Source organism: Peromyscus maniculatus, chromosome 10, assembly GCF_049852395.1.
Source record: "Peromyscus maniculatus bairdii isolate BWxNUB_F1_BW_parent chromosome 10, HU_Pman_BW_mat_3.1, whole genome shotgun sequence".
Taxonomy (NCBI): domain Eukaryota; kingdom Metazoa; phylum Chordata; class Mammalia; order Rodentia; family Cricetidae; genus Peromyscus; species Peromyscus maniculatus.
Genome location: NC_134861.1, coordinates 14,790,410 through 14,814,234, shown reverse-complemented (window position 1 = coordinate 14,814,234; position 23,825 = coordinate 14,790,410). Strand labels below are relative to the sequence as shown.

Genomic DNA, 23,825 nt, shown 5'->3' with positions numbered 1-23,825 from the left:
GACCATCTGCCTAGAGGTAGCATTTCCCACAGTGAGCTTGGCCCTCTCACATCACACATTAATCAAGAAAATGCCCCCACAGACTTGCTTACAGGCTAATTTGATGGGAGCATTTTCTCAATTGAGGTTCCCTATTCCCTAGCTTGTGTCAAGTTGACAAAAAACTAACCAGCACACTCTCAAATTTCCTGCATTACTGTGTTCAGTTTAATTTTTTTGTAATGAAATGTTTACATTCACTATATACATTGGGCTTGTGGAAAATGTACAGAAATGAGAGGTTTATGCATAGAGTTGTATCTCACTATCCACAGGATATTGTTTCCAGGAAGCCTGTGGATGCTCAAGTGCCTTCTATGAAACCCACAGTATTTGCATATAACCTTTCTATATATTTTAAGTGCTTCTGATGTCTAAAGCAATGCCTACACATATTTTTACTCATGGATTTAGCACATAGTACTTCATGCCCAGCAAATTCAAGTGTTCCTTTCAGAACTTTCTGGATTTTTTTTCCAAATATTTTTTAAATTTCACTTTTAATTGAAAATAGTTATTTTCATACAATATATTCTAATCATGGCTTTCCCTCTCATCTACCAGATCCCCCCACCTCTGTACCCTTCCAACTCCACACATTGTTTCTCTCTCTTAAGAAAACAAACAGGCAAATAAGAAAAACAAGCAAAAATAAAATAAAATGAACAAGCTAACAATGAAAAGAAGGAAAAGAGAAACAAAGAAAGATCCCAAGAAATGCTTACACATGTGCACACACACCATATAAACACAAAATCAGAAACCGTCATTTACAAGCAAAAGACCAGTAAGTTTAAACAAACAAACAAAGTAATATGAGACCAAAAAAAAAAAACTTCCAAAAAATGCTTTTGAGTTCATTTTGTGTTGGCCACCACGGCTGCACATGGGACCTGCCTTGGAGTGTGGTTTGTACAGCCAGTGAGACTCCCTTGGAGAAACTACTTTTTCCTTTGCAAGTGGTTGTTCGCTGGAGCTAGATCCTTTGCTGGGCGTGGGGGCTTCTGTTTGCTTCCCCGTCTCAGTGCTGGGACCCTGTCTGGTTTGGACCTGTGCACGTCTGCGTGTGTTGCCACAGTCTCTGTGAGTTCATGTGTATGTCAGTCTTGTTGTTTCTGGAAGACATGTTTCTTGGGCATCATTCATCCCCTCTGACTCTTACAATCTTTTTGCCTCCTCTTGTGGATGGTTCCCTGAGCCTTAAGGGGAAGGATTTGATGAATACCTCCCATTTAGAACTGAGTGTTCCAAGTTCTCTCACTCTCTTCACACTGTCCAATGGTGGGTGGGTCTATGTGTTAGTTCCAATCTACTGCAGGAGGAAGCTCCTCTGATGATGACTGGGCACAGGGATCCGTGAGTATAGCAGAATGTCATTATGAGTCGTTGTATTGATATGTTCGTGTAGCAAAACAGTAGTATTTGGTTTTCCCCTCAGTCTTCGGCCTATTTAGTCTCAGACTCTTGGCCACCTGCGCAGTGGCAAGTTCTTAGAACCCAACCTCAAATCAAACCTCAGATACAGAGGGTCAGCTGTATTCATGTGCTCACCTGAAGAAACCAAGAGAGGAGGAACACAAGTACCGAAGTGAAGACTTCACAGTTCACTGAAATAGAGCTGAATTTTATTTCCGTGCAGAAGGGCAGAGAGAAACAATATGCCGTTTTTTTAAATTGTGCTTTAACAAACCAAACTTCAGAAAATATTAGAGGATGTCCTGGCCCTTTTGCAGGCAGAAGCTACAGATATCACCAGTCCTTTGCATTGGCACAAAGGGAAGTGTCACAGTGCATTCATGCATTCACACTTTCGACAAACGCTTGTATCTCAATGTCCCTTGAACAACTCTGAGGATATCTGACCAGCCACCCACTGTTTCCTCTTGAAGAGGTTTTTCATGCCAAAGATACAGATATGCCTGGTCTTTCCACCATTTTATAGCTACATATACAGACAAGAGTAGATGATGCAATCAGCTTTAGAGAGGATCAATAATGCCTGTTGCTAAGCAACACTATAACAACTATATCCTTGAGGTTGGACAGGCAGGGATTCATGGTGCATTGCATTTTTTGTTAAAGGAATGAGGATTGATAACATTTATCAGTGTAAAAGAGCACAGGATATGTGAGACAGTGCAAATGGTTTGTTATTTGAAGGTGTAGCTTGGGGCTATTCAACTGGGATGGGGAAGGGGTAGTAGCTAGGCCTTGCCTTAGTTCCCTAATGCTCTTTGGTGGTCATAAGTATTTGCATGCGTGCATGTGTAACAGCCACATGCACCCTTCTGGGATATGTCAAGAATTGCAGGCCCCTCTAGCTGGATACCCACTACTGAGAATAAAAGGCATATTTGGCTGAGTCTGACCAAGAAAGCTGGTTCTGTCCTTCCATGGACTTGAGTCCCATAATAAAGCTTCTCTCTTTCGATTTTCTTCATGATAGTTTGCTTCTCCAATAAAGCCAACTTAATAACATCAGCAAAGGGCAATGCCTGCAAGGCACGTACGTGAGGAAAAAGGGCTGGTGGGGTAGGGACAGCAGGGGAGGAGGTCACACAGGCTCTGTCACTAGCAGGAAGGCCGCAGGCTCTGAAGATAGAGGCTTGTTGTGGCTGCTGCCCCCTCCTGCTGCACAAATGTGATTAGGGCTCTGCAGAGCACACTGAAATCAGGTTAGCGTCACTGAGCGATGCTGAGCCGGGGTAATCAGAGCCTGGAGCAGAGCAGGTGCTAGCTTTAATATGGCTTCTGAGAATTAGGACAAGCTGACTTGTAGCTCGGTGGCACGTGGGCAAGTCATTAGAACACTGTCCATGCAGCCCCCTTCTGCCTCACCCTCTTAGGTCTTACTGCCTGGTCACACCTCCTGTGCAGCTAGAAAGGACTGGGGCCTGTGGCGAGCACTTGGGACCACTGTCTTCCAAATGGTGCGGCTAGTGGTATCACCATTGAGCTGTCCCTGGCCATGTGCACCTACTCTGGCACCTTCTTTAAGTCAAGCATGAAGCAGGGATGGTGAGCCTATCTAAGGTCACTGTGATGATCTACCCAGGAAGCACTCAGAGCAACCAGACTGCACCAGCAAAGCCCTCAAAACAGACACTCATTTTTTTTTTTTTTAATTCTCCCATCAAGGCTCCTTCCATAAGAAGGCAGAACATTATTGTTTGTGCTCAGTTGTCTCAAGCTCATTATAAGTAAATCAATACTTGTGTGCAAATCTAAGAACGAGCGTTTATGTTGACCAAAAGCTCATCTCAGGCGATAAGCAGTAATCATATTTGGCAGGAATCATTCTCTATACTCTTTGTGCACGCAGTAATAGATAAAAGCTGATTTGAACAAGCAAATGTTTAACGTGTATGAATTTAACAGCAGAAATTATTGTGCTTAGGCCAATTAGTGTTTAGATGAGAAAATGAGATGAAGCTGAAATAACTGCTGCATTGCAAACATGTCATCTCTAAGAGACACAAATGGAGGCGATAACGCAGTATTAACGTCTTGAGTCAATCTGTTTCTACTGAAACTACACAGTCTTACCCCGAGTAACACAGACAAAGCATTTTAAGAGTCCTATGATGAGCTGACCCAGTTAGCCAGGTACCTAAAGCAAAGCATTTTAATATTCAGTTAAATATCAGGATGAAATTACAGACACCAGAGAAAAACCACATGTGACCCCGCGAGGCCCACGGCGTGACTCATCTTGTACGAATGAGGCAAGTCTGGAGAACGTTGATTGAATGCGTGGAGGGAAGAAGACTGCATTGAGAGCGAGAGGAGTCTGAGGCTCAGGAGAGCCTGGAAACAGGGGGCCTTGAAGTCCACTGATACCCCTCACACTGGGCAAGTCCTGTGTCCATTGTGCTACCTTGTGAGTGAGAAAGATGCAGCCCGGCAAGCAGCCCAGCAATGCAAGGCAGCTGAGCCTCACACCTAGGGCTTTGTCTCTCTCTCTCTCTCTCTCTCTCTCTCTCTCTCTCTCTCTCTCTCTTGTTTGATTTTTGTTCTTTGGGAACAGGGTCTTCTTTTTTAAAGATATGGATGTGGAGGCCAGAGGACAACTTGTAGGAAACAATTCTCTCCTTCCACTACATGGGTCCCGGAAATCAAACCTAGGTCATCAAGCTCAGTGGCAAGAGCCTCTACCTAATGAGTCATCTTGCCTGCCCTGACATGGTCTTCCTAGATAGTCCAAACTGACCTCAAACTTGAGATCCCACTGCCTCCACTCCTGAAAGCTGCAATGGCAGGCCTGTGTCACTGCGGATGGCTTTTATTGCTTTTCTGATGCTCTGATGTCTTTGGCAATGATGTCCTTAAAGGGCCTACCTCTTCTGAATGAAAGACTGAGTGGCAAATTCAATATTCATATGCACACTAACCAAAGAAGAGCCTCAGTGAGGTTCTCTCTTTAGGGTGCTATCTCCCCGTTTACCCCAGAAATAGCCAGGTACCAAATCATTACAGGTAGCCTGAGCCTCTAAAACTAGTCAAAGCAGCCTCTTTGCCTGCCTTGACTGTAACTTCCCCTGAGCACCAAGAGAAAGGCCATGTCTTTCTCACCCCCACACCTGACATGTCCTAGAGTTTCAGCATGTGTTCCCTGTGGTGCACCCCACGGCATGACATGGTCCTCTCCTGGGGACCTGTGAATAGGACAATAGTCTTCAGTGGATGACTTCATGGTCTGCTGGATCACCATCCATCCACAATCACAAGGCCTGTATTCAAGTGTTTGCCTTTGCTAAGCCTGACTGAGGACAGCCCTGTTAGGGGCAGCAGACCTTTGTGGATATAGATGGGTGTCACAAAGAAGCTGTCAGAGCTCTGCCAGGACCTGCATCGCCACCATCTCCTACAACTGGGTACAGAAAAACTCTGGTCCCTGGTAAAGGCATTACCTATGAGAAATAATGCCAAGTACCTCCACCAACCCAGGCCTCTATGTGAGCATCAGGGCCCAGGCAGCCAGCCAGGTGAATGACCCACAAATGTCATGTTACCTGGCAAGAGAGTAGGATCTTGTTGAGAGGTGGGTTTGTTCTTCAGGACAAATATAGGTGGTCATCTGTGTAATGGAGCCAGAAAGACCTTGACAGATAACTATGTCTGAATTTTTGACCTGCCCAAGTTAACACTTGGGTCCTGTGGTGTACTTAATATTATTGGAGCGATGGACTTGACACAAGGTGCAAACCTTGTTCAAATAGCACTGTGTGACACTATTTTTGGGTAGACTTGAACAATCATGTACCCTTGACATTTGACATGCATTGGACACAAGGGTGCATGAAACTTCATCAAGCCTGAAGAGAAAGTCCACTATCCCAACAGCATGGCCTCTATGAATCTGATCAGCCCTTGGCTTTCATAAACAAGACTTTTTCTTATCATTTGGAGCATGTCAGTTCAGTAAATATATTTTAGCATCCATTCCATGCCCAGCAAAGTACAAATTCCCACCAACATAGAGACCTGGTTTCAAGAACATTGTGGGTCTAGAGAAAGAGACAGTCATGTGAATGAACAACATGAGTACCGGCATCCCAAGGCACCGAGAGAATGGATTCTAGGTCATGCTTCCCATTGCATGGCCCACAGCACTCCATGTTTTCTCAGAACACCCTTTGGCACCATTGCCAGCACCAGCAGAACTTTCTCACCGACCTTTTGAAGGTTGAAGCAAATCTTTGGGAGCAATGGCATTCTGGAGAAGGAAAGTCACCGAGTAAGGACATTGAGGCACACCCTTGAACAATATTCTGGTGTGGCTTAACTGACCCTAGAGTGAGTCAGCTGTAGAGCCATCATAGTTGTGGCCCTACAAGAACCACTCTACTCACACCTCCGCACATCACAGCTGGCCTCAGTGTGTGTCATCTCTGATGTGCTTGCTCTGTGATGTACACACACACACACACACACACACACACACACACACACACACCAAATTAGGTGAAAAAATGTCTAAATTCTTTATTCTACGGGAACTATGTTCTTATCTCCAGCAGATTCAGCTGATGAAGTAGCATATAGGAATTCATGTGATTGAATTCCCTCATTTCTACTCAAGGTTCCATTCCCTGAAAATCTTTTGTAGGTCAAATGTGGGTGATCATTCACTAAAGCCAATACTTCCTAGCCTCACAGTTCAGAGCTCAGATTTGTTTATATTTATGGTTGTGTGTGTGTGTGTGTGTGTGTGTGTGTGTGTGTGTGTGTGTGTGTAAATATTTCTGGGGAGACTTGAACAAACATCTACCCATCCCAGATTGGGAACCCATAACAGGTCAAAGCAAGAGTGTAATCAAAGTCCAATATATTTTATTTAATATTTAATTTTATTTGAGTTACATATAGGAACAGAAATGATTCAAAGGTATCGCCAAAGCCTGTAGCTAGAGTTTTCCTGCCTGGCCCACAGTCAGGACAAATCTCTGTCACCCGCCAGTCCCACAGCCGCTCAGACCCAACCAAGCAAACACAGAGACTTATATTGCTTACAAACTGTATGGCCGTGGCAGGCCTCCTGTTAACTGTTCCTATATCTTAAAGTAACACATTTCTACAAATCTATACCTTGCCACGCGGCTCGTGGCTTACCAGCATCTTCACATGCTGCTTGTCCTGGCAGTGGCTGGCAGCGTCTCCTTCTGCCTTCCTGTTCTTTTATTTCTCCTCTCTGTTAGTCCCGCCTATACTTCCTGCCTAGCCACGACCAATCCGGTTTTATTTATTGACCAATCAGAGCAACTTGACATACAAACCATCCCCCAATACAGCCAGGTGCAGACCATCTCAGACACCTGCACTCAGGCCCATGGTCCTAATCATCCTCTATGCAAACCTGCTGGGTAACGCCACAAGGAACCCAAGAAGGGCTCCCACAGGACATACATTAACATCCCACAGCAAAAGCCTCCAACATATCAGCTGCCCAGAGAGCTCTTAGAAATCGGGGAAATGCCCCAGGCAGTGGTGTTGCACACCTTTAATCCCAGCACCAGGGAGGAAGAGGCAGGTGGATCTCTGTGAGTTCAAGGCCAGCCTGGTCTACAGAGTGAGTTCCAAGACAGCAAGGGCTATACAGAGAAACCCTGTCTCAAAAAACCAAAAAATAAAAGTGTATGTGTGTGTGTATATAAAACAAATATATATAATATAATACAGTAAATATATAATATATTATATAACACACATTTTATATATATATATATATATATATATATATATATATATATATATATGGTATGAGTGTTTTGTCTGCATATATGTATGTGCATCTTGTATGGCCTGGTGCCCATGGAGGTCCGAAGGGAGCATTGGATCCCCTGAAACTGGAGTTATGAACAATTGTGAACAGCCATGTGGGTTCTGGGAACCAAACCTGGGTCGTCTCTAAGAGCAGCAAATGCTCTTAACTGCTGAGCCATCTCTCCAGCTCTTGTATTATTCTTTTAGGCAGGGTCTCTCACTGAACCTGAGGCCGGCTGTTTTGGCTAAGTCAACTGACCAGAAAGTCCCCAGCATCCTCCAGTGTCTGTCCCCCAAAGCTGGAGTTACAAGCATGTGAGGCCATGCCTAGGTTTTATGTGGGAGCTAAGGATTTGAACTCAGGTCCTTTTGCTTTCACAGAAAGCATTCTTACCCACGGAGCCATCTCCCCAGCCCACAGTGGAGACTTTTGTTCGTAGGTTTGTGCTCTTTATGTGCTACGACACTTTAACCAAGAGACTAAACACATACTCATGGGTTTCCATTTCCATGTAGGTGTTCATTAGCATTGTGAATGCTAGCTACTATCGGTGGCTGTGGAAGAGGGCTGGGTTACAACAATGGCAGCATGGGGGATAAAATGGTTATTTTTTTACTTCCTAGGTGGTTGTTACACTGGGAACCACATCTTGCTGCTCCTTTGACAATCTCCTAGAAGTAGGACCCATCTGTAAGTATCTGATTCAATTTTCTTTTTAAAAAGCATTCTTAGCCATGGGTAGCACATGCCTTTCATTTCAGCACTTGGGAGGCAGAGCCAGGAGGATCTCTGTGAGTTCAAGGCCAGCCTGGTCTACAGCGCGAGATCTAGGACAGGCACCAAAACTACACAGAGAAACCCTGTCTCGAAACCCCCGCCCCCTAAAAAAAGTATTCTTAAATGGAGGGGTGGGTTTAGCCAACCTTTCATTTTGAGCCCTGCGCCTCATCATTAATTCTAATCATCATGATTTGCATGCCTTGTCTTATATTTACAATAATGTAACCCCATTGACTTAAATTCCACAAATTCAGAGTTTGAGCTAATTACACACAGATGAGCTTAATAATACCAACATACTATTGGAAATGGAGAAAATGTCCAAGTACTTCATGGGAATATAATATTTAGGATATGGTAGCCCTGTTAAGGAAACTAAGCTCATCAACATTTGGGGGCAATTAACCCAACATGAAGGTCCTGTGTGTGCATGACATTCACATGGCCTGTGTTGTTTGAATCCAGTCTTTTGTCATATCTTTTTTTTTTTTTTTTTTTTTTTTTTGGTTTTTGATTTTTGAAGACAGAGTTTCTCTGTGTAGCCTTGACTGTCCTGAACTCACTCTGTAGACCAGGCTGGCCTTGAACACAGAGATCCGCCTGTCTCTGCCTCCCAAGTGCTGGGATTAAAGGCATGCACCACCCATCTGATACATTTTTATTTTTTTTTAAAGAACGTAAATTATTATAAACCAGATGGTGTTGGCACCCGCCTTTAATCCCAGCATTAAGAAGGCAGAGGCAGGCAGATCTCTGAGTCTGAGGCCAGCCTGGTCTACAGAGTGAGTTCCAGGACAGCCAGAGAGACATAGAGGAACTCTGTCTTGAAAACCCAAATAAATAAATAAATAAATAAATAAATAAATAAATAAATAAATAAATAAATAAATAAATAAATAAAAGACAAGATTGTGGAGTGTAGTAACATTTTCAGTGAGGGTAAACACCAGTTAGGATGGCGATGCTACATCCTGGGTGTGCACAAGCACACTCTGCCTTGCTTTCCTAATGACCGCCGTACGGAATGATACATTTCTCAGACTGCCCTTCATTAAGCAGCACGCGGCTGTTCGTATTGATCTAGCAAATCAATACTTTCAGGCTAAACTTGTGCCGAGAATGCTCCATTTCAGATCATTTCCCAGGCCCTGTGCTCTCTCCCTTGGTCCCTCAATCAGGACATTTTGTCTTCCTCATGGAGACTAGGATTCTGTGTCCATTGCAAAAATGAATAAATGCCAGTGTTTTCTAAAGTTTCACCTTTGATGTGAGCACTGGGAACTCAGCAGGCCTTGGAACTGTTTCTGAGGCACCAAGGATATATCAGCCCATGAAACTCGCTCCTCGCTGTCCCTCAGGGAGGTGAAGGCTCGGGTGGAGCTGTCCCTAGCAAGCTCGCTGACCTCAGTCCTTTGACTTGTGCCAGGCATCACGACACCTGCTTGGCATTTGGCTTCGTTGTCAGTCTGTGAGGGCCAAGCACGTTTCCCACCTCTCCTAACCCCGGGGTTTGCTCGCCGCCTCTGCTCGGGAATGAGCTCTTCTCCCCTGGGTCACTGTTCCCTGGCTAGCAGGAGACACGGTGGAGGTGGTGCTTACAGGCGTGCCGGCGTGGCGGTGGTGGGGGCTGGCCAGGGTCCTCAGCAGCAGAGGAGCTTATAGCTTACAGCTGCATGTCTTAAATCTGACCTTCATTTTCCCCTATCTAAAAATTGGAAAGAAAAACGGCTCTCATAATGAGAAAACAGTATTTCCTTCACAGTGCAGCTCAGGGGAGTTCACGCAGACATTTGGGCTGTCGGAAAGACATGGACTACGTGTAGTACATGCTTGTACTGCCAGGACCGTGAGGCTAATCACCAACCATGAGAAGTGGGGTGGACACAGCGTTGCCATTCACTCAGGATTTGGCCCCACCTGTTGTGAGCGGTGGCACAGCTGTGATTATTACTGGCTAAAGACAGGCACACACAGCAGGCTGAGAACCGAACTAGCTGGCCATCCCCAACCATGGCTGTACTGTGGTCCTCGTTAGCTGCAGACCTTCGCAAGCTCAGCCAAGCAAGTCGAAGTCCTCTGACTCAGATGTCAGGCCAAGGACTGAATGTCCTGGCCAACAGCCGGCTGATGTCATTCCCCAGGGCTATCGGATTTAAAGCACTGGAGTCTTCTGCCAGCTTGAGCCTACAGGGCTGCTATCCCTGAACTCAATCTGGCTCCCCACAGGAGCAGGAAGATGACAGCCAGCAGGTGGCCCCTGCCATTAATGCTCACAGTGCTGGATGATTACAGCTCAGGCTGCCCTGCTGGCCTGCAGCTCCCTCTACCAGGGAGTTCTGGTGCTGTGGGTAGAGCCTGAGACGTGCTTTGCTGTTTGGGTTCAATCCCAGAGATTGCTCTTGGGACAATGTTGGGGGTGTTGACAGGCCAACACCAAACCCTTTCATGCATGGCCAATGTTCATACTTGAGGGCAATATTACTAACCAGTGGTAGTGTCTTAGAGTCAAAACCTTTGTAACCCACTGTCTCTTTATTTAGCTATATCAATTAGCATGCTTCACCACCAAGCACTGTGTTCTGAGCTGGCCTTATCCTATTGATTAAAATAACCTAGTCCTAACAACACAGAGGTCTTCACTCACCATCTCTCGGAAGATGATTTTCTTCCAGTTTCTGCTTCAAGAAACTCAGGCTCTTTTTGGTCCCTTTGAAAATGGCACACCAGAGAGGATGAGGACATTAGTCCACCTGGATGAATCAATTGCCATAGGAGGCATCAATTAAGAAGAGGTTGGGTTATGGCAGATGGATAGGTGGCAGCCTTAGCTGCTGGGTACACATATGGGGACACTGAGGAAAGGGTCTGGCTGAGCAAGGTAGGCAGTCTCAGGGAATAGGGAGGGGAGGAATGTATTATAGCCTGCCACAGCTTCATCCTGAGGGCCAGAGGGGCTGTGCACCATGGCCAGCCTGGCCTGGTTTCTGCATACTGAGGTAGTCTCTTAGAAAATTGTTTGGAGGAGGAGGAGGCCAAGGGCTGCAGAAATCAAAGGTGGTGTGGTCTCAGTGGTAATGTTCCTGGCATGTGTAACTCCCTATATCTAACTGTTGTGTGTTCATGCTGCATCCACATCATTCCTACATGTGCTGGAGGACATGGATGATGGGGCTGGTATCAGTTAAATATGGAGGATGTAGAACATCAGGCTGTGTCAACTCCATCTCACTTCCTCATAGGTCCAAGAGGAGCTCATAGAGAGATGACAACAATAACTTCTTCTACTTCTTCTTCTCCTTCTCCTTCTCCTCCTCCTCCTCCTCCTCTTCCTCCTCCTCTTCTTCTTCTTTCTCCTCCTCCTCTTCCTCCTCCATACCTGAAGAGGGCATCAGATCCCACTACAGATGGTTGTGAGCCACCATGGGGCTGCTGGGAATTAAACTCAAGACCTCTAGAAGAGCAGTCAGTGCTCTTAATGCTGAGCCATCTCAACAGCGCCCATATAGAAGCTCCTAAGGAGCATTGTAAGTTATCTTTTGTTGGAGTTTGGGGCTAATCCAAGTCAAAGAAGACAGTCTCCACAAGGCATTCTTGCATCGGAGAACCTCTTTTCAGACACTTGCTACAGTTTCAGGACTCCTCAAACTCCTTTAGATATTATAACCTGCTAGAAGACTCAAAACTTCCTGAGAACAAGCTCACAAGGATGGCTGAAGATTAAAATCAGCCAAGGAGACACATATAACAGAGTTTTGAAGTGTGAGCCTACAGGGTTTCTGGTGGTCTCTAAGGAGTCGTGAGGGTATGAACTGCTCTAGTCATGATGTGCAACCATGTGCACGGGGTCAAGACATTTCCCTACCAGGCAAGCTCTTCTGATGCTTTACTGCCTGTTTTTGTGAGGACTTAGTTCTCCTCAACCTCTCCTGGAAGCCCACCTTTAAAGAACAACTTCTCCGGAAGTCAAAACTGCTGTGTCATCGCCCAGCGGCTCCATCATAAATTACAGGATCAGAATGTCTGGGCCAAAGCCCCAGGCAAAAAGAAAAAAAAAAAAAAAAAAAAAAAAAAAAGCGGTCCATAGGTCATCTCTTAGGAACCAGAGCACAAGCTGGATTTTTTACAGGTAAACTTGATTCTTTAGTAGAGATTATTTGGTGCTCCACTGGGTCTTTTCTTACCTACGGAACCAGGTTTTTTGGTGAAGGTACCCGAAGCATTCTAGAGTGGCCTTAGCTGTTCCCCACTTAGCTGTTGAGACTCAGACTGAACTGTCTCTCACCTGGGTGCTACAAAACAGGCTCTGAGATACTCAGGGGTCCAGCTGAATGGCCTACTTTCTTTTCAAGGTTTCATTGACTTACCCAGCATGCCTTTCTCCCTAGGGTAGAAGATATGGGAGGAGCAACAGAGGGATGAGAGAGAAAGAGCACCTACATGCCCTTCCAGACCCTACCTTCCCAAGCCATGGCATGAGTGTTTCTTACTGTGGGCCCATGCAGACTTTCTGTCTTGTTTTGTCTTACTCCTTCATTCAGCATCCTGAACTGAACATGAACAGCGGCGTCTATGGAACTCTGTTAGCGGACTTGAGCTAAAAAGGCGAATTCTATAGATAGAAGTCTATGTGAGACCCCAAGCAGCACCCATAGAAAACATGGAGTCACCTTGTTTTAGTCCATTTGGGGTGCTCCACAAAACACCACAGACCCCAGAGGCTCATAAAACAACAGGAATTCATTATTTACATTTCTGGTGTGTGAGAACGCAGGATCAAGGCACTAGGAGATTTGATTCCTGGAGATAACTCATACCCTGGCTAATGGGTGGCACCTTCTATGTGTGCTCACATGGTAGAAGATACAAGTAGTCTTTCTGGTGTCTCCTTTATAAGGGTGTTAACTGAATGCTACCATGATAATCTGGTCACTTCCCAAAGGTAATATCCTCAGCTTGATTTAATGGACATTCAAATTACAGCTTGTCTTGTCTTACAAAGGAGTATAGAGTTCTTCTGGCCTCACAGCTAATCCAAGTGATGGCTGGATGGCCATCCATCATGATCCTGCTGTTCCCTGGGGGAAAGTCTTGTGTTATTATAAGGCTTTGTCTCTTGCTTCATCCAACTGGGGTCATGTGAGCAGCTGCTGAGACTGACATGTTCACTCTTGCTTCCGATGACTTGAGTTTCTCTTTGCACCTTGGTTTTTTAACGTGGTGTCCTGGCATAGTGGTATCCACAAGCTTGTGTTTCATCTGACCTTGATTTCCTAAGAGTCTTGATTTGAAGAATAAACTGAAACAAAGCTTTGGAATGACTTTTACATTTTTATCAGCAGAGTTCAGAATGACTCATTTTTCCTCTCAGCACACACATTAATGGCCATCGTGTATGAAAAATCCGTGGTGGATCCACCCTTCTGTACAAATATAAGAAGACACCAGTATCTTGGCCTGTACAGGGATGGGTGCCTGTTATCCTCTCTGTAGCCTCAACCTTTAGGTCTTAGCCACCTCCTGACTATATTTGGTGACTGGGCTATTTCTCATGTTGTATGAGTTTTCCTAGAAAGATACAAAGCATTACTCATCTCAGACAGGAAACCAATGAAAGACCAAATTAACAATTCCACAAAAGTCCAACTTAGTGAACCATTTACTTTATTTACAGGAGTTTGGGTGCGGGGTTACTCACAGGAATGACTCAAGGGCAGTTACATCACTGAAAAGCCCACACGAGCCTGGGTGATATCTCAAAGAATCTGCATCCTGAAACTTCCTGTAGAACTTGTAAGCAGCACTTCTGGCCAGTCTCCTTTCCCTAGTGTACACACACACACACACACACAAGTAAAATATGGAATATATATATATATATATATATATATATATATATATATATATATATATATATAAAACTTGGGGGAGGAGGTCTTATAAATCTTACAGGTTTCAGGAACTTCCTGAGACCTGTAAGATTTGTTTACTTCCTGAGTCTTAAGAGGCCTCTCTCTGAGATAGAATGTTTCAATTTATATGAAATTGCTATACAACAATGAAAATAAATTTTTCTTTTCTTTTCCTTTCCTTCCTTCTCTCTCTCTCTCTCTCTCTCTCTCTCTCTCTCTCTCTCTCTCTCTCTCTCTCTCATTCATTCTGTTTGTTTCTTTTGGTTTTTCTGTGTGACAGCCCTGGCTGTCCTGGAACTTGCTTTGTAGACTAGGCTGGCCTCGAACTCACAGAGATCCACCTGCCTCTGCCTCCTGAGTGTTTGGATTAAAGGTGTGCAGTACTATGCCTAGCCTCAAAAATGAATGTTTTTTTTTTTTTCACTGACTTCTAAGTGATAGGATAGGCAAAGTAGGTATATTATCTAGTGTACACTTAAAGCTTCATTTCCCTACGAAAGAATGAAGTTTAGGCCAGGTGGATACAGGCAGATATCAGCAGAGCAGTGAGCCAGGATATGTACATATTGAGGGAATGTGCTTGCAGAGAAGGCTCTCTCATTCCCAAACAAAGTAAGGTGAGAATGCTATCTTTAAGGTAGTTATGTGTGGTTGGACTGAAGTTTAGTGTTGACTGTCAATTAGATGGGACCTAGAATCCCTAGGAGACAAGCCTCCAGGCACACCTGTACCTTTGTTTAGATTAGGTTAGCCTCTGGCCAGACCTTTGGAGGATTATCTGGATTAGGTTGATTGAGGTGGAAATACCCACCCTAAAAGTGGTAACACAATTCACTGGATTTAGGGACCTGTACTGCATAAAAAGTAGAAAGCTAGCTGAGAACAAGTATTGGTCATTTTCTGCTGCTTGACCATGGATTCAACAGGATTACCTGCTTCAGAAACCTGCTGTATGAACTACCCTACCTTGAACTGTGAACCACGGAAGCCCATTCTCCCTTAAATTGCTTTTGTTATGGTATTTTATCCTAGCAACAGGAAAAGTGACTGATTCAGTGAGGAAACGTATGCTAGACTCTAGACAGGCACTTCTTGCTCCACATGAGATGGGGGTGTGCCCAGGTGTGATCTGACCATTTGCTTCTGACCATTAGGCAACCTGGAGGGTGTGTGGCTACACATTGACGCTGCATATGCTGGCAGTGCCTTTATCTGTCCTGAGTTCAGGCATCTTCTGAATGGTGTGGAGGTGAGTATGCCTTAAGCTGTTCAATAAGGCCTTTATTTTGACTTTTTTTTGCACTAGGAACCAAGCCCAGGGGCCTCCTGTATATCTGGCAAGTACTCTGCCACTGAGCAACAGCGCTACCCCAAGATGATTAAAAAAAAACCTAACCCAACCCAAACCCAATGTGTTATCAGTGAAGTCTCCTTTTGTAAGAACTGGACACCCCAACTCGTACTGCTTGGGTTTCTTTCAGCAAACTACTTTCTAGCCAATTGCAATGGTTATTAGAAATTACATCTCCTCGGGGAGCTGGAGAAATGAATCAGTGATTACGAGTACGTGCTGTTCTTGCAGAGGCCTTGAGTTTGAGTTCCAGTATTTACTCCCATCACTGCATCTCTAGGAGATTTGATGACTCTAGCCTTGCACACCTGCATTCACATGTATACATCCCATGCCCCCCATACATAATTTTTTTTAAATGAAAACTAGCTTAATAAAAAAAACATGACACTTCCTTAGGACAGGGGCTGAGGACTCCAGTCATGCAGTCTGTCTTTTGAAGCGTTCCTGAAACTGACAGCTAGTTCCCAGTTCCCACAAATCCTAGACAGAGCTGTGCAGCGTAGGTTAGACGTGTCCACAGAAAGCAATGGAAAAATATTTCTGAGCAAAAATGAAATTTCTATGCATTCCAGTCAAACAATAATTCAAAATGTCAACCCGTAATTCCCTCCAATCTGGTTTAATGTGTTGTTCACATTCTTCTCATATACCTGAGCAAGATGGTCACATTAGTCAGTATCCCATAGAAAGTAACCAATGAATTTACGTGTCCCATGGACTCTTCTGAAAATTGCAAAATGTATCCTGTCATGCCAAATGAAACTCTTCCTTGAGAAGTAGCTATCAAAACAGTTAGCCAGGAGTCTTCTCTCCATAGAACTATGGAACATAAGTCAAAGCAGACTTAACACAGATTTCACCAACAGCTTTCCAGACTCATGCAGAATTCCATAGACTAGGAAGCTATTCTACCTGGCAACTAGCAGATTAATGTACTAAAGAGCCCCAAGAGGCCTTTTGTAGAAGTGTGACCAAGGAAGGAGATCCTAAAATAGGGGAGGGTCAGTGTCTTAGCCAGGAAAGAATTGCTTTCTTCTTGGAAAAAGTGGTTTCTTGAGACCTTACCTTCTAAGGGAAGCAGGACCAGCAAGCAGGCTTTAGCATTACACTCCCAGATTGGACTCACCATGTGCCCTTGGGCAGTTCAGGTATCCTCTCCTCACATCATAAAATGGTTTTCCTTGAGATGAATCCTTTGTGAGGTGATCCTAAGGAGTGGCTGTGTTAATCGCACTTAAAGGATTTAAGAAGAGTGTGCTGCATAGGAGACTGAGACCGCATTAGATGCTTTCATTATTTTCCACCAGCGCTTGAAGAAACTCCCTCTCCACCTCTTTCTGCTTGCATGTCAGGCTCGCCAATCAATTTTCTAATTACTATTTTGAATTCTCATAAGACTGTAGTAACAGAAAAGCGAATGTCAAAGGTATGGAATACAAATTGTCCCATCTTTGAAGAGAACAATCTCCCCTTCTTGCTAATGAACGAAATAGCCCCGTGGTTTCTATCTGTGCGGCATTTATTCATTTGCATATGCACTCACTAATTCCTTATTGTCTCAGCTGCGTTTATTCACTCTCTTATGCAGTCAGTAATTCCTTATGGAGTGTTTCTTACATGCTAAACTTAGGTCCATTCTAGGAAGTAGAAAGAGGTCAAAATTACTGAGTACTGAGGGTTTGCGTTAACATGTGGAAAGTTCTGATACTACGATTCTGATGCCAAACCCCTTAATGTTCCATAGCTAGTTTTGTGGGTATTTGGGCCTCAGAAATGAACACCAATCTCAATGGTGTGTGGACATTTCTAATCCAAACTCCAACGTCCAAAATCAGAAACTTTCCACTTCCCAAGCACTTATATTATGCCAAAGTGGCAAATTCCATATCATGAAGCTTTATTTCATACATAGAAATTTAAAAAAAAAACACTGAGTAAAATTACCTCCAAGCTGTAATCTTTGAACATTTATATTTCATGTTTAGATTTGGGTCCAACGGCTAATTTATTTCACTCTGCGTGTGCAAATACTTTTAAACATAAAGAAACGTTTTTAGACAAGGGATACTCCACCAACTTAGCCCTTCAGCTAGTGGAGGGAAGACGGGCCACGGTCTCCTTCCCCCGTAGTCAGGCCTAGGCTGGAGGCTGCTGAGTCCAGGTATCCGGTTTAGGGTTTCCTCCTCTACCAGGGCTCTTCTCTGGCTTGAACTGACAACTCAAAAGTTTCACCTTTCACGGAGAGGTGCGGGACAGACAGACCACCCCACCACAGCGATGGGCACCGCAGCCAGATCCTATCAACAGCAGACAGCATTCACGGCACTCACAGGGACAAGGAGTCGCTGCAATTTTTCCTCCATTAGTGGTACCGCTCTCTCCTTGCCTGGCTAAGGGCTTGGCTGCTCCGTGGTCAGATAAGCGGCCGCAATATCCTGCTGTGGCCCGACCCTTGCAGATAAGGGCCGTCCTCTCTGTCAGCGGGAGGAAAATATCACTGTACCGTAATGAAAGAAGTTTAAACAGATCAGCCCCAGCGGAGGGAACTAATAAAATCCCCAGCAAACAATGCTCCTCTTTAACCTTTTGTTTCCTTTTATCAACAAATGAAACTTGCTGTAATTTCCTGTCTCCTTCTCAAAATTACTTTTTCTGAAACCTGGGAGGAAATGAATCGGCACCTCCAGCTTGGGTCCATATGGAAGCCTGCTTGGCTGGCCCCAAGTCTATCACTCACACCAATCAGGCCCCTTAGGGCTTTGCTCCCTCCTCAGTGAGGGTCCCTGGAATTAAATAAAGAGGAGTAACCCCAAAGCCTTGGGAAGTTTGAAAAATGTCCCTTTAGGAAATCGGGCTAGACTGAGTCTCGCTTCGATCTAAATTGAGCTCTGAGGCCAAATCCCTGACATTCAGACGGACTCGTTGCCACTCATCAGTCACATGGGAAGCCAGGGCCTGCCTTTGGAAAAAGGCAGAAAGCAGCCTTTGTGAGGCTCTTGGATTTGTGAGTGCAGAGCTGAAACCCAGGAGCCTTCAGCTGCTGTGGGTAGTTGAAACCTGTTTTCTCCCCGAAAACACGGTCGGTAAAGCGGCAGCTGTTATCCGATCCTCCAGCCAAGAAAGCCGTAACTGTCGGGAATTCAGTGAACTTACACATCATCTTTAAAACTGAAAAAGAAAACCCTTAGGTACATGGAAAGTACGATGCTGTTGCCATGCTGGCAAAAGAACCTTCCGTTAAATAAAAGAGGGAATTTCTAATCACCGCCGATGAGTTATGAGATTTTTCTCTTTCTTGTCCTCATGATTTTTACATATATTCTGAGAACTTTGCTAGTTGGGGAAGTTGAAGGAGCGACGTGCATAAAGTATTTGCGGGCCCTGTTTGTATTTTCTGGATATAGTACTTATAAATTAAACATTCTGGATTTCCAGTGTTTCGAACTCTCCCATGGGGAATCTTGTGTGCTGTTAGTGTGTGTAATGTAGAACGTGAACTTTTAGAATGCACAGGCTCTTGCTTTATCCCTAAGGAGCTGTGACTAAACTGTTTTCTTTTTGTTATTCTTATTCCTCTGCAGTTTGCAGATTCCTTTAACTTTAATCCCCACAAGTGGCTTTTGGTGAATTTTGACTGCTCTGCCATGTGGTAAGTTTCTTTGTTGTTCAGATACTAGCTGCCCGCGGTGACCCTTGCTCTGCAGAGATCGGGGCCTACCTGCCAGAACACATCCAGGGCCCGGGTGAGAGCAGAAAAAACAAATCTAATCACTCAGCTCATCAGTCACTTCCATTTCAGAACCACTGCTGGAGTTCTTGCTCAATCGCACTCCGGCTGTAAACTTTTATCTAGAATGTATTGTTGCAACAGATTAGCTTGAGGGAAGAGTGGAGACAGCCGACCTGCCTTTTGACTTATCGCTCCTGAGCAGACAACAAATCTAAGGGGACTTCAGCACTTATATGTAATTATTTTGCTTCTGTGTATTTATCCTTAGCTTTATCATCAGTCTCTCAGACTAACTCTAAGTTTAAACAATCTAAATGCTTTAAAGTACTTGCTAAAAACAAATAAAAGAACCGTGTCTTTAAAAACGCTCTGAAAAGTCTTAGTAACAGTGCAGTAATCACGTTGGCTATATTTAAGTAAGAAAAATAAGTTTAAAAATCAAATAATATCGTAGCACATAATGACGTTTTAAGAAATAATGTCTCGGGGTGATGCAGGGACACTAGAAACTTGTTTTTTTTTTTTAAATCAGAGTGAGAAATTGATTAATTACTCATAGAACCAAAGGGAAGCCTTTGTTTGAATTTTGTGTAGTAGGTAAGGTTAATGTTTTCAATATGCTTGCTTTGCAAAATTCCTTAAAACAGGAAGGAACACACCTCTCACTTTTTTTAAGTAGTGTCAGATTGCCCCAGTTCACCAAATAATCAGTTTTTTCTAGCATATCTAGCAATAATCGTCTTTCTAGCATATCTGTAGTCCTTTAACTGCTATAAAAATTAAATTCATTTTGTCACAGTCTCTTCACCTAAAATTTTAATAATATTCTACAAATTTTATGTATTAGTTTTAGTGTATGGTATGTCTCTGTGGGGTGTGTGTGTGTGTGTGGTGTGCGTGTGTGTGGTGTGCGTGTGTGTGGTGTGCGTGTGTGTGGTGTGCGTGTGTGTGGTGTGTGTGTGTGTGTGTGTGTGGTGTGTGTGTGTGTTGTGTGTGTGTGGTGTGTGTGTGGTGTGTGTGTGTGTGTGTGTGGTGTGTGTGGTATGTGTGTGTGTGTGTGTGTGGTGTGTGTGGTGTGTGTGTGTGTGTGTGTGTGTGTGTGTGTGTGTACAGGCACGCACAAGCCTTGGAATGTGTGTAGAAGTCAGAGGGCAATACTCAGGAGTTGGCCCATTTCCTGCCATCTTGTGGGATCTGAGGGTTGAACTCAGGTTGCCAGGCCTGTATGGGAGCACCTCTACCCATTGAGCTATCCTGCTTTCTGTCACTACAACAAAATACTGAAGAGAATCAACTTAAAAAGAAGACAAACATTTGGGTTTACGGTTTCAGAGATTTCAGTCTATGGTCAACAGGTTCCAATATTTGTGGCTTGTGGTGAGACAGCACATCATGGAGGAAACACATGGGTGTAGAAACTGCTTGCTCCACAACCAGCCAAGACACCCAAGAGATGGGAAGGACCAGGTTCCTATGATTTCTTTAAAGAGCACAGCTTGACATTGGAAGATTTCCCACTAGTCCTCCTCTTTGGGAGGCTCTATCAACTCCAAATATTGCCACAGGTTGGGGACCAGGCTCTTCTGGGCCTTTGGAGGTCCGTTTATCCAAACCATCACAGGTGTGCTCTAATGAAATACCTCAGGCTCACTAGATTACTAACAGAAATTTATTCCCTACAGTTGTGGAGGTTGAAAGTCTAAGATTAAGGCCACCCGTGGTAGACTCAGTATGTCAGATTAGAGTGCATTTCCTCACAAATGATTCCTTCTTAATATGTCCACATGGAAGGGGTGAGAGAGTTGTCTAGGATCTTTTATAAGAGGTATTCAGTAATTCCATTAATTAAAATTACACCACTGTGACCTAATAACCTTGAAGTCTCTTGACGACTCCCAATTACCTCAAGATTCAGATTCAACATTCAGATAGCCGCTAAAGGAAAATTCATAGTTTAAATACAGTTGCATTTTAATCTGTGCATTATGAAATTAAAACAAGAACAAAATTATTTTATACTCTAGTGCTCTTAGCCACGGAGTGCCAGGAAATAAAATAATAACTGGTGTAAGTTAAAAAAACTAGATCAAGTAGCCGGTGACCGTACATAAAATGTGGGTAATGGCGGTGGCGGCTTCAGTGTCTGTGATTAAGAGGCTGTCAGGGAAATGCTTGGGGAAAGACATTTGGGTGAGGAGTGTCCAGAGGGCCTGGGAGCTGACAAGAGCAGGAAAAAGTGCCCAGGACCCCATGAATTGGCTCTTTCATTCACTGATAGATTATTTACGATAGGGAGGTCAGGAGAAGGCCCTTTGGGGAAGTGACATTTGACCAGACCTCTGAATAGGGAAAGAACAGGCAGGAGTGAAAGAGTGTGTGCAAAGGCCCTGAGGTAGGACGACACAATGCCTAGCTCAGATTTGGTTGAAAGAGTTGCAGTTTATCTTGTGGGGAGATGGCTTTGCGCTTGTTTCAAATAGGCTACTACATTTTAAAAACGGGTGGTTGGATAGACGACGTGTGTGTCTTTTCAAAAATGTCATTCTCACAGTTAGGGTGGGTGAGAGCTGAGGTGCCCTGCGCAGGGCACAAGCTTCCAGGTTCCACACAGCCCTACTAGCCAGCGACCAAGCATGAGGCTCCCAGAAAAGCAAGATTCACAATTTGCTCACAGCAGACCTTGTCTGGAAGAAGGGCTGTGACAAGTTAGGTGCCGACGACGACAGATTTTTGCCGAGAAGCAGCACACATCTGCGTTCTCAGGCTGCGCGGACAGAATTTCTCTCCTCTTCTCTGGCCCTTGCTGCAAGTGACAAAGGGCCGGCCACAAGCAGCCCCCTGCCAGACATTCACTGCAAAGAAGGGTGCTTTGAATAAGAATTTTACCTTCTGAGCACGGGGGCTTATTTCTGCAGCACTTCACAGCTTATGTGGGCCTCTCAATAGCTCTGCGGGTCAGGAATTGCCTCCCTGTTTTACAGGCAAGGAAGCCAGAGCTTAAGGCTTAATCCAGAAATACGTGGAGGCATGCACCTACGGTCTCAGCTCCTCAGGAAGTTGAGATAAGAGATTTACTTTAGGCCTGGAGTTTGAAACCAGCTTGTGCAACAAACCAGATTCCTTCAGAGAGGGAGATAGAGAGATAGGTAGCGAGAGCTGGGGGCGGTGGGGAGGGGGTTGTTTTTCTCTTGTGAAAGGGCACATAGTGATCTGTATCAGGGCTGGGGGGACTGGTGTCTTCAAACGCAGGGCCCAGTCAAGAGTAAGGCAGAATCCTGCACTTCGTGGCATGCCCTCTAAGAGCAGACACAGGAAACAGCACGTATTTCACAGACCCAGGCGGAGATGTGCACGGGGAGCCGAGTGGGGCCATTCATCATGTGCACAGAAGAAGCTGAAGAAAGGGGCTGTGTTTTGGTGAAGGGGGGGCCAGACTTAGGCATCCATTCTGTTTCAACTTTTCGTTCAAACAGTTATTGACTGTGTTTTCTCTCCGGGCACTACAAAAGGCCCTGAGTTTTAGCCCAGAAAGTACAGCCTAAAGGCAAAAGGTCACTAGCTAGACATAACATCCCCATCCTGTCTTTCTCTGCCCAGCTGCCTTCACCGAGGGGTTCTGTGGAGCATGCTGGGGGTGGGGGGTCCCTCTGAGTGTTTGCAGAGGGCTCCAGGGGAAGATGGCGCCTTGTAAGGTGGTGACAGGGAGCTACTCGGATGATGAAATCCGAGAACTTTTTCAGTGGTCTTTTGCACTGTCCTGAACATCTATCCGCTAAATAGAAAGAAATCTTTTGCTAGCCCCGATATCACGGCAGTAATGTGATCTGCCCTGTCAAAATAGAGCACAGGCGGTCAGGAGACCTGTAAACACACACCAGAGTTCTGAGGTGGCTGACCCTCAGACCCTGCAAAATGTGACACAGGTCAGCAGTCCCAAGTTAATCATTTTTTACAGATATGTTTTAAGATTTGACTAAAACAAGAAACAAATGTAGTTCAGTTTGGGGTGGGTTTTTTTTCTTCTTCTTTGTGCTCTGTTTGCAATCTTTAAAACAGGAGTGTCTCTCTTTTGTTTAATGAGATTTCGCCAACAGCTTGCCCAGAAGGTAACATAAACACTCTGGTTGACATCTTTAAATATTGAAATGGACAGGAAAATGGAGGCCTCATCACAGGCTCAGTAAACACGTTTCTTAATGAATTCATTATTTTGTTCGTACGCTTTTTACCGTTCACTGGGTACTTTGACTCCTTCATATGGAAGAAAGTATGAGATGATCTGTTCAGACCTTAACATCCCTTTCAGATCAGAGCTGCAGAGAGGATCAGCAAAGTCAGATATTTGGTCACTATTCTGTCTCCTTAGAGAAGGGATCTAGGAAAGAAGAATAAAAATTAAAGAAGGGCTGGAACGTAGCTCAGTGTCGGCTCCTCCCGTCAGTTTGCTGGAGGGCCTGGATTCATTCCCCAGCGCCATAAATGAGGAAGTAAAGAAAGCCCGGCCGATCAGTGGTGGTAGACAGTAAAATGGTTGCAAATACTTCGGAGATGTTAAAAACTGAGAGAGAGGAATATGGTCAGGTCATGTCGAGAGCGTCCTCAACTCCACATACGCTCCCACAAAAACTTTTTTCCCCCCAAAACGGACTTAAGAATAAATAGAAAACTCGTACATTATGTCTGTAAAACAGTCAAATTCGTTCCTCCTGCGGTCTGTCGGGGGAGGTGTCAGGCCAAGCACAGATGTGG

At 44.6% G+C, this 23,825-nt stretch overlaps 1 protein-coding gene and 1 long non-coding RNA gene across 10 annotated transcripts in view; one reads left to right on the top strand and one right to left on the bottom strand.

The window, feature by feature from the left end:
• Positions 1-23,825, top strand: part of Ddc (dopa decarboxylase) — an 88,148-nt gene that overhangs the window by 48,008 nt on the left and 16,315 nt on the right. For all 4 annotated transcript variants that reach the window (XM_015991868.3, XM_006973038.4, XM_042285607.2 and 1 more), the window contains 3 exons: positions 7,927-7,993; positions 15,147-15,241; positions 18,928-18,995. In XM_015991868.3, coding sequence (XP_015847354.1) covers positions 7,927-7,993; positions 15,147-15,241; positions 18,928-18,995 — 230 coding nt within the window. The remainder of the gene's footprint in view (positions 1-7,926; positions 7,994-15,146; positions 15,242-18,927; positions 18,996-23,825) is intronic.
• On the bottom strand, positions 12,738-22,139 carry LOC143267565 (uncharacterized). Of its 6 annotated transcripts, none has more exons than XR_013042773.1 (4): positions 21,756-22,138; positions 17,291-19,195; positions 16,473-16,743; positions 12,738-13,648 (listed from the first exon to the last, which is right to left on the bottom strand). It is a non-coding gene; the product is annotated as an uncharacterized LOC143267565 (long non-coding RNA). The 6 variants fall into 6 exon arrangements; XR_013042774.1 differs by having other exon boundaries at positions 16,473-17,820; positions 19,065-19,195; positions 21,756-22,137; XR_013042772.1 differs by having other exon boundaries at positions 16,473-19,195; positions 21,756-22,139.